The 16,044-nt window shown below is 50.5% G+C and overlaps 1 protein-coding gene across 1 annotated transcript in view; it reads right to left on the reverse strand.

Annotated features, from left to right (window-relative positions):
* Positions 1 to 13,651, reverse strand: part of CORO2B (coronin 2B) — a 68,714-nt gene extending 55,063 nt beyond the window's left edge. Inside the window, exon 1 of the mRNA XM_069458322.1 lies at positions 13,451 to 13,651. Within this exon, the coding sequence (XP_069314423.1) occupies positions 13,451 to 13,651 (201 nt within the window). The remainder of the gene's footprint in view (positions 1 to 13,450) is intronic.
* Between the last annotated feature and the right edge of the window lie 2,393 nt (positions 13,652 to 16,044).

Raw genomic sequence — 16,044 nt, forward strand, 5'->3', positions numbered from 1 at the left:
GCTTGCCCCCAAACACAATGTCTCTAACACAGCCTCTAGATCAGGGGTCATAAGGACCTTCCGTTCTCATTACACACAGTACTCTATGCAGAGAACTGTCAGTGCTATGGAAGAGAACGCCCATCGAGAGAACATCATGCAAGTCTGGAAGGATTACATCATCGAAGATGCCATTGTTGTTACAGAAAAGCCATCAAGCTCTAAACAATAAATAAATTTCTTCTGGAGAAAACTGTGTCCAGATGTTGTGATGACTTCACGGGATTTATGACAGAACCAATCAAGGAAATCATGACAGCGATTGTGGCTATGCAAAACAGGTGGGGGTGTGTGGGAGGGGTGTCAAGATGCGGGTCCTGGAGAAATTCAAGAGCTCACAGACACCACACCAGAGGAATGAACAGAAGAGGACTTGCTGGCCATGGGTGCTTTCGAACCAGTGCCAGACGATGAGGAAGAAGATGCAGAAGCGGCAGTGCCAGAGAACAGACTGGCACGAGACAATCTGGCGGAAGCATTCCGATTATTCAGGACTGCTTTTGACTTCTTTTATGACATGGCACCTTCAATGATACCACAGGCACGGAAACTAAAGCAGGATTAGTACTGTATGGAAATGTGTTTAGAGAGATGAAGGAGCCAGACAAAAATTGCTATGAATTTCCCTAAAGTTACACCGAGTGTGCCTTCCTCTCCTGCCTCCCCTTCCACTTCCTCCACTTCTGCCACCCTTGAGACAGAAAGACCTTCCTGTTTCTCCTCCTCCTCCTCCTCCTCAACATGAGGACGAGGCTGAAGACCTTTATGAATCGCACTTCCCCTTACTGAATAGTAAATACATTTTCTCTTCCTTATGATGTTCTTAATAACATTTTCTTTTCTCTAGCTCGCTTTATTGTAAGAATACAGTGTATGATACATGTAACATACAAAATACATATTAACTGACTGCTTTGTTATCGATAAGACTTTCCGTCAATGGTAAGCTATTAGTAGGTAAGTTTGGGGCAGTCAGAAATTATTCATGGATTTTCAACTGTGCAGGGTCAGTGCCCTTAACCCCTGCATTGTTTAATGCTCAACTAATATGTGTACATATATATATATGTATGTATATATATATATATAATATTAGGGAAGACACACTAGCAACTGCTAACACCAGCTGCCTCCTCGTGGAGGAGCTGAGAAACCGGAAGTTAGGTGTGAGAGTGAGGCTTTTCACTGTAGGTCCTTTGCTTTTGAAGTTCGAACTGTTAAACTGTGTGGAGGTTTTGCCTAGCTGAAAAGAAGTACTTATAAATAGGTAAGTTATTCAAAGTGGGTAGAATTTTATGGATGTGGACATTGGTGGGTAAGGGTGACCCAGGGGGAGGGAAGAGCTAGAGCAAAGGCGTGCAGGAGAGAAAGCTGGCGGCAAAGTCCCCTGTGCCTGGTGACAGTGAGAGCACCTCACACACCTTGGCTCAGAGTCTGATCAGGCCTCAGTGCTGCACTGCAACCAGCAGGGGCATCTCACAGTCCCAGGTGTGAGCCCTCTCTCGCCTGGCCTGTGGCACCAAGTCCACAGGGAAGTGCTCTCTGCTGCCAGCATGGTACTGGGGTACTTTATCTACTCCCTGTCATTTAAACCTTGTTCCAATCCCAAGGGGTAGATCTTAGGAATGATGTCTACAGATCAGGGAAGGAGAATGAAGCTCAGAGAGGTTAAGTAACTTGCTCAAGGTCACAGAGCCATTAAGTAGCCTAGCTGGACCTAGAGCTGTGTATCCTTTCAGGAATCCTGCAAGATCAGCATGGGGAGAGGGAGGGTGGAAAGAGTTAAGCACCCAAGAGTAAGCGACCAGGCTCTTCCCTGGCCCTTTCCTGGCCAGCCCCTCCCCCTTCCATCCAGGTTGTTGTCTGGCCTAGGCCCCATCCACAACCCCCCACCGGTCCCCCACCGGCCGAAGGCAGGAAGGAGGCACAGATGGCAGGCGAGCACAGGCCCCCAGCCAGGCTCACCCAGCTGTCGCTTTGGAGAGCACCATGCATCTCGTCGTCCTCCTCCTCCCTTGAACAATTGGGAGCCGGCCAGCTGGCCCCAGCTGTTCCTTCTCCCCGGTCCAGGGCTCCTACAGACCCAAGCTTCTGGGGCCTTTGTCTCCAGGGAGGAGAAACACAGAGTCCCAGAATGTCAGAACTGGCAAGGCCTCAGAGGACAACGGGCCCAACAGCTCATTTTACAGATGGGGAAACTGAGGCCCAGAAAGGCAAAGTGACTTGCCTAAGGTTACAAACAACTGGACACAGAAGTCAGGTGAAGCTTAGTTTTGAAGTGAAGCTTAGGTTTTTGGGGGGTGCCCTGCAGGGGTTGGGGTGCTCAGGCTGGCTGCTGTGCCCCCTCCCCACCAACCTTCAGCTAGAGCAGCTTTGCTCGCCTGAGTTGATCCGATGACATTCTCCTCTGACTTTCTTTCCAGGGCCTTTAACCCGAGTGGGTCCACAGGCCCCTTCAGGAGGTGGTGGGTGAGTTTGGGCAGGAGAAAAATTGAGTCTATGTTTTCACTAGCCTCTAACTGAAATTCCACATTTTCTTTGTAATGTAGGCAACGAACCCCAACAGGGTTAGCTGAACCTACAGTGTTTTCATCAGTAGCCATCACAGATACTTTCAGATCACATCTGCTATTGCTGTCTCTAAATATTGTCTAGGCCCATCGTTACTGTGGAATTAGAGTAGCTATGGGCCCGATACTTGATCATGTTGCTTAATGCAGTAATATAAAAGGACTTACACTGCCATGTCACAATTCTACTACACATTTGGATAACTGTATTTCAGTATAATTGTTTTCCTTTGTGATTCTATTTATTTTATTTTATGTATTTAAAAATTCTATTCTCCCATCCAAGTACTAACCAAGCCCGACCCTGCTTAGCTTCCGAGATCAGACAAGACCGGATGCATTCAGGGTGGTATGGCCATAGTCCAAAAATTTCATTCTGTGAGGGGGTCCGTGGTCTTGTCTAGACTGCCAAAGAGGTCTGACTGCCTGACTCCCCAAAAAGTTAAGAACATGTTTCATTTGAACAGAAGTTTCCAGTGTTAAAAACTCGAGTTTGAAAACTTTTGTACTATATCTGTGACATCACAGAATCGAGGCAGAATTCCCGTGAGATGAATGCGTGAGCTCAGGGGCTGGGGCTGGTGCTCCAGGAGGTGAGGGGTGCACCAGGGCTCAGGAGGTCAGGCTCACACCAGCAGATATGCATTATGAGGCTCACTCTGTGCCAGACACATAACACCTCACTGTACCCTCAAAACAGCTGTAGAGTCAGAACTAGCATTCCTCCCATTTTGCAGCTGAGAAAACTGAGGCACAGACCAGTTAGGTAACTTGCCCACAGCACATGGATAGTAAATGGTGGAATGGGGATTTGAACCCAGGCCAGCTGATGCAGACCCTGCACAACTAATCACATACTGCCTCCCTGTCTGGGTAGATGGAAGCTGCTCACAGAATGTCCCTAAGTTGTCACTGCCGCCTGGTGCTTCTCTTGGTGGGGGTTGGGGGTGGGGGGAATGGGATCCTGAAGGGTTTGCTGCCAGGATCAAGCATTTGACACCTGAGACACTAACTAGCTGTGCAACCTTGACCAAGTCTCTTGCCCTCTCTGGGCCTCATCTGTAAATTGCAGTGTTCTAAGCACCGCACCCCCACACCTTCCCCCCCATCATGTTCACCTGACCACCCACTTGGAAATTCAGGCACAGGTTGCTTAGCAACTAAAATCAAGGTCTTGGCTGAGTGGAATGGAAAGGGGGGAGGACAGACAAGAAGTGCTGTGCGTGATGCTGATGCCACAGAGCCATCTCTTCTTGTAAGAGGCTGTGAATGCCATGACCAGCTCTTCTCCCCCACCCAACCCGCCCTGTCAAGAGCCTCAGGATGGGGGTGGGGGGCAGGGAGATGAGGGAGGCCATCTAGAAATGGAAACTGCCCTCAGGACTAAATCAGGCCTGGAGCTTCTCAGGCAAGGCAAACAGGCAGCCATTGTTCTAGAAGCTGTCAGGAGAAGGGCCAGTGGTAGGGGCCTTGGCCAAGGCCTCTGGGCCCCACTGGCCCCCAGGGAGATGCTCTGTTTCAGGTCAGGCCACCTTAGTTCACAACCTGTACCATTTTTGTTTCCTGAAGTGCTGGGAGCCGTGGACACGTTGGGAAGAGCTTCTAAAGCTGTGGGCTGGCCTCTACCTGGGGGCTGGGGGATGATGGCTGCCCCGTGTGGACAGACCTTCCTGCGGACGGAAAATCTACTATTAGCAACACATTCCTCTGGGTCTCAAGAGTTTGGTCTCCTTAAATCTCATCCTAGCCTTAACCACATGCAAATTCCCTTGGTAAAGGAAAGCCATTGTCATCATCAACAACTTAGTAGACGGGGTTTTGGACCCTGAGAAGTGGCTGATGTGAGGATGCCTGGGCAGGCGGCCAGAGGGTGTCCAGGTATGTCGTGCCACTGCGGATAAGACCCTTCTCCTTGGGGCCAGGATTTGTCATGGACACAACAAAGTGCTGGGAACAGGCGATCGCTGGGGTCCCTTCTGACTCTGGCATTGTGTCAATATAAGTCTGGGAGTGGGGCACTGGGAAGGTGGGCCAGGGAGGGGCATGCACTGTCAGGACGGTGTGGCCCAGGCCAGCTCGGAGCACAGGTGCTCCAACTAGGCCTGCTGGATGGGCCCGTGCCCAGATCTGAGCCAGCGGGACTGCATGAGCCTATCCCCAACCCCCAGTGCCCTCCTCCTCCCCCCAACCTGGAGCTTATTATAGTAATAATGACAGAAGCAGGATAACTTGGATCTATTGAGCACTTGCTGTATGGCAGCCACTGTGGCAAAACCTTTACATGCATTACCTCATCTAACCCTGGCAGACAGCCCCACTCCGGACACGCAGGCAGGCTGACTGGGGAGAGGCACCACCCGGCTCCAAAGCGGGCCCAGGCCTCTCTTCCCCGCCCAGGCGCTCAGCCTGGCACAGACACACCAGTCGTGCCTTGCTGGAGACCCCTCATCACTGTCCCTATCCCCTCTTAGACACAAATGTCTAGACTGTGGGCAGGCAGGGTGAGTGCTCAGGGCCAGGATATTCAGGGACTGTACCAGACACAGAGACAGTGGCAGGAAGGCCAAAGACAAGCCTCCCCCTTGCCGGCTGCAGACTCCAAAACGCACCAAAGCTCATGGGCCACTGCTGGGACTGGGTGGCCCAAGGAAGGGGAGGGGATTGGGCAAAGAACTTGGCATCCACACAGCTCCCACTTACTGAGCACCCACTATATGCCAGGCTACGTGCTAAGTGCTTATACAGCACCCTGAGAAACAAGTACCATCATTATTTCACAAATAGGGAAACCAAGGCACACGGAAATTACATTCCAAGGATTTCCCAGCTTAAGGGATGGAGCTTGATTTCCGAAGGAATGGGAGGCTCAGGCCTTAGAAGGAAAACAGGGAGCAGATCAAGTAGACTGGCAAGCTGCTCTGGAGGCCAGGCTGGTGCCCTGGGCAGGGTGGGAGCCCCTGGCCTGAGTTCACGGGGTCCTAGCAAACCAGGCACTATCATTTCCAGCCTCCCTGGCTCTGCAAGGAATGGGAGGGATGGAGCCAGGGAAACAGCTCCGCTGAGGCCCTGGCCCCAGGCATAGGGATGGGTTCTTGGACCTCCCGTGCTACCCACCAGCCAGACTATATCTCTGGCCCCTGGCCCCAAACCCAGAGAACTCCCGTCCCATAACCTTGAAATAAAATAAGAAAGCAACGCTTCCATTTCTGCTGAAGGGTTTGCCTTCGCTTTTCTCAAAATAAGCAGCCATTCTTCCAAAAAAGGGAAAACACAAAGCCAGGCTGTCAATCTCGGGCCTCAGACAAATGGAACGAAGTTGCGACTTCTCTCTCTTTCAGAGCACAACTCTCCTCCCTTTCCCAAGTCACTTACTGTACTTCAGGCTGTCATGGGCTTTGAGATGCAAATTGCACCAAGCGGAAGGCAGCAAGAAGAACAAAGAACAATTGAGGAAAGATCTGGAAAATGGATTTGGAAAAAGCTCTCTGAATTCCCCCGGAGAGGGAGAGACCTCACCGCAGAGGGGAGCCCTACTCAAGAGTCGTGGATTTTTCATGGGGGAAAGAAGGTTTGAGAGCTCAGTGCTGATCGTGGGGGAGTGATGGGGAGTTACAGAAATCTGGGATGGGAGCGAAGGCTTTGGGTGAGCAAGGAAGTCTGACTTTAGTACAGTCCTCAGCACTGGGCTGGGCACCTTTCCCCCCTCTTCTTTTAATACTAGGCTGTGAGCCATGGAGCTCATTGTTCCACCAACTCCTGGATTTGACTCCAGAGTGAGGCCAGCTGGGTCAGGCCGTACTGTCCTAAGGGCTTTAAGGGGAGGATGCAGCCCCCTTCAGTCTGGGCAGCTCCTGGGGGCAGTACCTTCTTCTCCCTGGGGCCTGGCAGGGAGGGGCTACCAGGACCAGTGAAGAGGAAACCCCAGCTTGCGGGGAGATGGGGAACCTGTGTCTGGGACCTGTCTCAGGTCAGCCCAGTCCCCTTGCTGAGGACCTACTGTGAGTCAGGCCCTGCATCCAGACAAGCTCCCCACCTCCCGGGGTTGTCAGTCCCAGAGAGGCAGCTAAGCGCACTGTAAACTCCACGAGGGCAGGGACTTGGTCCTGTTTGCCGTTGCATCCCTGGCCCAGGAACTGTGACTGAAACATAGCAGGTGTCCAATATACATCTGCTGGCTGGCTGGCTGTGTGGGTGGGTGGATTTATAGATGGAGGGACTAACCACCTAGAAAATTAGGAAGCACGTGGCAAGTGCTCAAACAGCAATAGACACAAAATGCCTCCAGGTGGGTACTTCACGGAGCCGACGACACTTGTGACGGCCTTGCGGGAGGAGAAGCCATTCTTGTGTTCCGCACAGTGCCCACCAGCACGCTGGCGAGGACATATTTGAATAAAAGGATGTCAGAAGGGAACAGAATGTGAAAGCTAAAATGAGTCCTAGAGATTACGTGGTCCAACCTCATCGTTTTGCAGAAAGGAAAACTGGGGCACAGGAAGGTTAAGTGACTCACCGGAGGTCGCACAGCACCTGAGTGGCAAGGCGGAGAGTCAAGCGAGGTCTGTTTCCAGTGCCTGAGCTCTTAGTCACCGCCGTGTTCTGCTCTCCTCACTGAGATGCTGTGTGGAGTTTCGCTACCATTCTTGTCTCAGCCCATCTCCACCACCCACCCCTGCAGGGCCCGGGAGAACGGGGGTAAGTGGCCAGCCCTGGTTAGGCCTCTCACCCGCAAAGACCAGAGAAGCAGGAGGAGACCACACTGAGTGGGGAGAAGGAGGAGAATGCATTGCCCAGCCCCGGACACCCAGGGGGAAATGTCTGCCACCAGGTTGAGACTGGGCAGTGTTGGAGGGAGGAAGCTGCAGGAGTGACGCCCACCTGGAGACCAAGCCCAGCATCCCAATCCTAGAACTGAGCAGCTGCTTTAAGGTGAAGTTACTAATTAACTTCATTATATGCAGCCAAAGCTGAGCATCAGTGATCAATCCCAGTTTCTGGAGTAGCAATAATGCCCTATCATTTTTAACTGCTGGCCGGGAACACATAAGAGGCACGTGTTTAAAAGCTCCCCCCACCCAACCTGGAGTTGGTTCCTTGAGCAAGACATGAGCATGACCCTGGGGCCTCTCGGAGACTAGGCCTGATGTTACCTGGGTCCGCAGTGCCTGGCCTGGTGCTGGAGGCACAGTGCTTGCCCCATGACTGCAGGAATGGTGCTATCTTATCTGGGCCCCTGCTCCAAGACCCCTCCCCTGCCTCTCCTTGCCCTGGAATTACTGCTTCATTCCTTCAGAGAAGAAGCTTCCCCATGATCTGCTGTACTTGCATGGAGTTTGGAACACCCATTCTCCTGGCTTCCAGAAGAGATAGGCATGAGTGGTGTCGGCACACCAGAGCAGTACAGTAAAGTACTGGTTGAATTAATGCCCAAGGAAATCCTTGAAGTCACCCAAATGGCAGTACTAATACTACAAGGAACATCTATGAAAATGCTCCTCTCTAACTAACCCTCTGTAAGGTGGGCAGGCATGCAGCTGGGAGAGCCCTGGGTTTAACTTCTTACTCTGTTACTTGTATGCTGTGCAGTCTTGAAGAAGTCATTTGACTTCTCTGAGCCTCTGTTTCTTCATCTGTAAAATGGGGAGAATAATTGTACTTTCATCATGGAACTTGAGGTGAGATTCAAAAAGAGCAGGTATGTTAGACCTTCAAAAGCTCTCCAGGCCACAATGACTGGGGTAGGGGAGAAGAGTGTACCCCATCCTTGTAGATGTGGTATACAGCCAGGGCTGAGAACGGTTGGGCTATGGGGAGAAGCCAGATCCCTGAGATCCAGGCCAGGTTTCTTTTCTTTCTAGCAGGTGCCAGTTGGGGTACCCGGTAGAGCAGGTTGGGGTACCAGGTCTGTTTCCAGGCTTGGTCTTCTCATGGCCTGGATGTGGAGGTGGCGGCAGCCCCGTGGGTGCAGCAGGAAAGGGCGGTGCACCTGGGGAGGCTTGGTGGTTAATCAGGCCGCCTCAGGGCACAGTGCCTGGTCTCTGGAATATTCATAAGGCCCCTCCAGCTGTGCCAGGCAATCAGGGTGCTGATTGCTTCCCCATCTGCAGCTTAACATTCCACTCTAGGGAGCTGGCAGCTGAATGTTAACTAGGGAAAAACAGGCTCTGGCCTTCACAACAGCAGCCTGAACAAGAGCCCCAGGGAAGGCAAATCCACTCCTTCCAGATCTGCCAGCCAGCCAGCACTGATCTGCTCACCAGCCTCATGGGCAGCGGACAGAATCATGGATTTGGAAACAAGAGAGCTGGCCTGGGGTCCAGCTCTGCAAAACCACGCATGCCTGTCTCTGCAGCCTCAGCCTCCCCAAGCGTGCAGCGGGATGGAGCTATCAGCCTGCTGAGATGGCCAGCTAGGAGAGAGTTTGTCGGGCCCCGAGAGAGTGCAGCACAGAGGCAAAGCATCACTGTGGTGGTTGTTTATGGTTGTGGACGTGGCTTCCTACTCTGGAGACAAGGTTTTAATTACAAATGTGGAGATCGCAAGCAAGCTGGCTTTGCGGGAAACTGAGCAAAGAGAGAAAAGCTCCCTGGGAGGTTCTGAGCCTCCTTGGAAGGCGTAGTCTCAGGGTGGAGATCCGGGGTCCTGGCAAGTGCTATTACTCTGTTCTGGCCCAAATCTCTAGGAGAAGCAAGAAAAGAATGAGAAGGGACACCAGACAGTAGAGGGAAAAACATTTAGAGAAGTGCCACCAAAGCAGAGGTCGCTCAGGACAATAATCTGGAGCCATTCCTTGTAGGGACAGGAGCGTGCTGTCATCCGTGCACAGCTCATAACCAACGCTGACAGTGATGATTTGGAGTCACCAAGAAATGGCCAAAATCTACTCTGTGTGTGTACTGAATAATACTTAGGCAACCGTTTTCAGGGAGATTTCTATAAAAGTGGAGGGGAGGAGAACTGGAGCTAAAATGATTTAACTTTCTTCCTAGAAAACTGACCAATGTGGAGCAGCTCATCTCTACCGCCAGATAAATGAGGGGCCTCTGAATTTGGGATGACTGTGATTGTCTGACAGCCCCACCTCCCTCTGCCCCCTCCCAGCCCCAGCCAGGCCTCCCATGCCAGCCTTGGCCCAGGCAGCAGGGAAAGGCTGGCGCTGGCCTTGCTATCTAAGCAGCCCCTTTTGGGGGGCAGGTCCCTATTCCACATCATCCCCAGACACCAGGGTCCTGCCTCAAACTAAATGAACTTCTCAGATCAAGCAGCGGCCACACCCTCCCACCCGGTGAGGCCCCGGCCCCCCACGCCCTCACTATGGGTACTTGTGTTTCCTTTGAACTTTCTACAGGGAGCTCACACCATGTGTTACTCTGGGAGGAAACGCAGGCAAGGTAGGTAACAGGGGCTGATGTTCGTGGTAGGTAAAGACATCCTCTGACCAGGAGCGCAGCAGGGCCTCTGAACCTCAGGGGCCCCCTCATCACATCGACAAATTTCTTTTATTGTTTTTTGCTAAAGTACCAAATGTTGAGGGTTCATTGCAAAAAAATTTAGAAAATACAGGTAAGGAAAAAAAGATGATTAAAGAGCCCTGGTGATCCCAATAGCCAAAGAGAACCATTTGTGACACTGGGTGTATATTTTTTCAGTCTCTTTGAGATAGGCAGATGGACAGATATTTTTACATGGGATTAATCATATTTGCATGGGATTAATCATATCATATTTTTTTCACTTAACAGCATATCATCAATAGTTTTCTCTCGTTAAATATTTCTCCACCTCGGTGGTTCTCAAAGTGTGGTCTGGGAACCCCTGGAGATCCCCAAGACCTCTCTAGGGAGGCCATCAGGTCGAAATTATTTTCATAATAATATTGAGACAGTATTTGCCATTTCATTCTCATTCTCTCACGAGTGTACAGTGGAGTTTGCCAGATGTGATGTGTGATGTGTGCATCCGGCCGTCTTCTATTAAGCCAGACTAATGTTAAAGAGATTTGCAAAAGTGTAAAATGATGCCATTCTTCTCAATAATTTTGTTTTACAAAATATAGTTATTTTTCATAAAAATATGTTTTTCAGGAGAACACAAAATAGTTTTGTTATTGAGTTAATAAATATACACTTTTAAAATTCCTTCATTTTTATTTTGAATGTGATAAATATTTATAGTTATAACCCATAGAAATAAAAGTTTTATTTGGATCCCCTATGATTTTTAAGAGTGTACAGTGATCCCAAGACCGAACGTTTGAGAGCAACTGCTCTACGTCATCACTTTTAAGGACTGTATGGTGTCCCTTGGTGTGGCGTCCCCTAATTTGTTTACCCATTTCCTTACTGAGGGACCTACAGGTTGTTTCTAGCTTTACACTATTATAAAAATGCTGCACACATCATTAAGCACTCATGTAAAGTGAAAACTTCTTGAAGTGAGAAAACAACAGAAATCAACTGGTCGTGTGAGTCATCACTATTAGTCGGTGATTAGTCAGGTTAAACCAAAGATATTACAGAATGTGAACAAATACAGTTGAAGAATGTGTATATCCAATATAAGTACCTACACATCACACATTTCTATAGAGAGACTTATACTCTGTAAAGAACACTTTTTTCCCTGCCCTCAATGAAATGTTTATAAAATCGGATCATATTCTAGACCAGTGTTACCGACAGCGTAAAACTCTCTGTTACGATGACAGAAATTGAGAGGAAGAGTTTAGAAACTTTTAAGCAATTTGACAGAGAAATTTTATTTCTGTTGAATATCATAAAAATTGAGGTTTGTATAAAAAATCAAGTGCTAAAAAATGCTGCAAACATTTTTTTTTATACACTTGAGAATATTTCTGTGGGATGGGTTCCTAAAGTGGACCTGCCGGGCCTGCAGACACGCGTGGTTAGATGGTAAGAGACCTTATCAAGAAGCCTCCCTGACATCTCACCAGGAGTGTCTCTGAGCACCTGCTCTCTCTCACCCTCGGCGATACTGAAGATTAGTACTCTTTTAAATCCTTTCCAACCAGTAGGTTAAAAGATACATTTAGTCTTCTGTGAATTGCTTATTTAAATCTTTTGTCTATTTTTCTTTTGGCTTCTTTTTCTTACTGATTTTTCTGGAACTCTTTATATATTCTGGACACAAATCTTCTGTCCTTCATATATTGCAAATATTGCACTCAAGTATGTGGCTTGCCTTTTCATTTTTGTTTAGGTGTCTCATCGTCATACAGAAACTTTATCTTTTTAAAAAATTTATTCTAATCCATTAAACATTTCCTTTCTGGTTTTAAGGATTCTTATCTTGCTTAGGAAGCCTTTCCTCATTGCATGATTTTAAAAATGTACTCCATTTTCCTCTAAGACACCTGTGGCTTTTCTTTTCTTTTTTTTTTTTATGCTTAGAACTTTAATCTATTTAAAATTAATTTCTGCTATGGTGTGAGGCATTGAGTGTTGAACCTTGCAAGCCATAAAGTAGAGTAGGACAGGGTGCTGGCAACAGGCTGGAGTCTCAACAAGAACCAGCCCACGTGTTCCTGGGACCTGCAGGCCTGCTGCGGACCGGACCGGTGGAGCTGAGCAACAGAGACCTGAGGCCATCTGGCTCGGGAGGGGAGCAAGCTACACTTGAGGATCCTTCCGAATGTGTTAGAACATCTATGGTCCTTTGCCAGGTCGACCAGCAGAGCTGACAACTTGCCCAAGAAAGTAATCAAACAACTTTAACATGTCGTGTGGTTCCCAAGGAGTTCATGTCTGTCATCCCACTTAATGCCAACAAGGGAGAGGTAGGCAGGGGAGGATGTATGATCCTGGTTTTGCCATCACAGAAAAATAAGGGCAGAGAGGTGAAGCGACATGCCCGAGGTCACAGGCTGGCAAAGGGCAGAGTCCAGACCTCCTGCCACCACGTGCATGCTCCTTGGACCTGTCTGCATGTCCAGCTCTGTCCTTAGAGCTGCCCCCTTTGGTGGAAAGGAGGGTCTGGCCTAAGCCTTTTCCAAATATGTGCTCCCCCACTTCGGGTAGGAGAGACTGGAAAAATCCATCCTCCACCACCAGCTGACGGTGAATTTTGAGAACCAAGGCTTCCTTCCACATGCACCTCCTCCTCCCCCTGAGTGGTTTGGCGGAGGGTGGGAGTGGGGATGAGTCAGGCCAGGAAGGGGGAACTCAGCCATAAACAAGTGGGACTGACAGCGAGCACTTTCTCTGAGGCGCGTGACCTCCCACGGGTCTCCGGGGACTCCGCTTGAATGGCTACAGCTTAAAAATTTCATGATCTAGGCTTTGCAGATTTAATCTGCTATATTCACATAAGCAGCCACAGAAAGGGGAGAATCTTTAGATAGGAGGTGGGGGATGAGGAAGAAGGTAAGTTATTTCCAGGCTCTCAGTAGAGAGCAGTTTTTTTTTTTTAATGAGTGTACCATTTTTGCAGATGCTCAATGGGTCTTCCTCCCTTCCTCCTCCAAACCAAAAGGATGTCCAGGAGGCAGAATTGTAGGGCTAGAGCTGGTCTTGGAGATCAGGGTGTTTCAATCCCTCAGGTAACGGAACCCATGTGCACCAAGGGAAGTGGGCTGTCCAAGTGCGTACCTTTGGGCATGCTCTGGAAAGATCTCAGGTCTCCGGGATCCCAGGCCTGCACGGGTTCTGCTGACTCTCAGGAAGGGCCCAGGGAAGTATAGCCACTAGATGTTTCATGGGGAAGGAAAAGGTGGCCAGGGAGAAGCCAGAGAGAAATAGGGCAACATGCCCAACAGCGACCTAGGAGGTCTCCTCTCTGCCCTGGAGCTGCAGCTGGGGCCAGGGAGGTACAGGGCCACCTACCTGCTCCAGGGGGATGACGAGGAAGGAGCCGCCTCCCGCGCTCTCGGTGACAATGGCCAGGAAGCGAGCGTTGACAGCGCAGAAGTGGTTGTCGTGCACATTCTTGGTGATGGGGATCCCGTCAAAGCAGTGCTCCCGGTTGGCCACCTTCCCGTAGACATTCCGGAACTTGGAGCTTCGGTATTGCGGACGCCAGGACATCTGTGAGAGGCCAGGACAGACCAGGGTCAGGCTGGGCACAGCTTCGTGAAGGGCCAGGGCTGGGCACTGGGGCAGGGAAGCTGTGTCTGGGGGATGCAGGGGGTGAGCAGGTCCTGGCACCAGCCCACAGGCAGGGGGAGAGGGGAAGGAACCTCCAAGAAGTCAGGGCCCTACTGTGTGCCTAGCCCTATGCTAGATAAAGCCCTGCAAGAGCAAAGACTGGCATAGGGCTTCCACACACACAAACCCCGCCTTCCAGAAAGGTTGTAGGGCTCTTTCCCTAGCAGGGAATGTGCCACGTGACAGACAGAGCAAACCCACAACAAATACGGACTGCCTCCTGAGGGTCTGCAGTTATGCTCAACTCAGCACGGCAGGCGCAGACAGAAGAGGCTGGGTGTTCACAAAGATTGAGAGCGACACCGACGGCAGGAACGGGCACATGTCCCTCTGTGTACAAGGCAAGCCGTCACCCGCTACCATCCCCTCCTCTGATTCTCCAGAGTTTCTAACCCACAGGCGCACCCTCAGAAATCCCTTAGCCCTACATATCATCACCATACCATCTCCATCATCATCATCAATAGGCACAGAGAGGTTAAGTGGCTTGTCTAAGGCCACCCAGCTGAGTAGGGCCATGAACACAGGTCTTCTGACTGGGAATCTGAGACTCTTTCCTATGCCAGGCTACCCTTTGGAGCAAAGTTTATCAGCATTTGGCCCATGGATCACCTGTATCAAAGTCACCTGGGGTGGGGGAGGTCTCTGAGCCTCCTATGTCATTTATTAGAAATGCTGATCCCAGTGCAAACCTGCTGAATCCAATATTTTGGGGATGGGTCCCAGAAATCAGCATTTTGATCCAGTTTTCTTGCTTACCCCCTGGGTGAGACAGAGCAGCACACTGAAGTTTGAGAGCCCCTGTTCTCACCCCTCCCCTCCTGCTATTGACAACACAGGCTCCAACCAACCAATGAGATGTTTCACTGGCACCTACAGCACGCCAGCCCAAAGCCGGCACAGTGGAATACAGACGCGCACGGTGGGTGGGTGAGGGCAGATGGGCAGCCCTCAGTGGGGTCCGGCTTTGTGTAGGACGGTGTCTCCTGCAGGGAAGCCCTACACATGGGCACCATTGCAGTGACTCCAGGGTCCTGCCCTCCTGGCAGACACACATCCAAGCACCGTGGGCCACAGGCAAGCGTCCAGCCTGGGACATGGCATACAGCAGGGGCTCAGTAAATGCTTTTTTAAAATGAATATGCTCCAGGCCCAGCAGACTTTGCCCTTATCCCTTCCTGCCAAATCTCTTGATGTGCCCCGAGTCTCCCACCCGATCTCAGGACGGAAAGGGACAAGCTAATTTCTTCGCTGAAATCTCCCAGGGGAGGAGAAACAAAAGGAAACACCGCCACGGGATCAGGAAACCAACTCTGGGAATTTGTCTGAGAACAAAACTTTGCATTTGATTTAAATCAAGCCAGGAGCTAAGCCACAAAGGCCTCTTTATTGAAGGAAGAAGTTCACAATCCAGTAAGGAGAATCCCAAGGAAAACTCCTCCAGCTCTCTGGGCCCCAACGGCCCCGTCTCCTCTGCCTCACCTACACTCCAAGGCTGCCCTCCACCCCAGCCAGCCGCCTCCCTCCCGGCCCTCCTCCCCACCTCCCTGCCTGCCTTCCCCTCCTGCTGAGTTCTGCCCAACACTGCCCAGATACAGTCAAGCTGGACAAGCGGGAGCACCGGCCAAGAGCCTGGTGGGCCACTGCTGACGGGGTGACCTCAGGCGAGCCCCTTCTCTCTCCAGGCGTCCTCCTCCTCAACGGGATGACATCAGCGATTCCCAAAGTGGGGTCCCAGGTAGTCACTCAAAGTTCCTCTACATGGTACAGAGGTGAAGTTTTTAATTTTAATAGTCATATGTTTATTTTAATTTGCATTAGAAAAAATGTAATTTGCATGCCAAATCCGTATTTCACAGATACCATTGCTAAGGAAGCTGTTTAAAAGAGTGAATCGATTCAAAGAAAAATACAGTATGAAACAACATGGTATGGGCGGTTTGTGAACCTGGCAAAGTTTAATCTGAGGCAGGAATGCTGGGAATTGCTGTCCCTTCCAGGCAGAACATTCTAGATTCCACAGTTTCCACAGAAGAGAAAGGAAGTGTTGAGCTTGCCCCTTCCAGCCTCCTGGTCCTCGCTGGTGCAGGTCTAGCCTGGGATATCTTCTCTCTTCTCTGCCCAGCCAAACCTCAGCCATCAGGGTCTGGCTCACCTCTGATCTCTCCCTCGGCCCCTCGACCTTGTCCTAGGCTCTCCTTTGTGGGGGCTGGTCTCCACTCTGCGATGGCCGGAAGTGACAACAGAGCCTCCGAACAGGACTAAAGACTAGT

This window comes from Eulemur rufifrons, chromosome 2 (genome assembly GCF_041146395.1).
Source record: "Eulemur rufifrons isolate Redbay chromosome 2, OSU_ERuf_1, whole genome shotgun sequence".
In the NCBI taxonomy this organism is placed as follows: domain Eukaryota; kingdom Metazoa; phylum Chordata; class Mammalia; order Primates; family Lemuridae; genus Eulemur; species Eulemur rufifrons.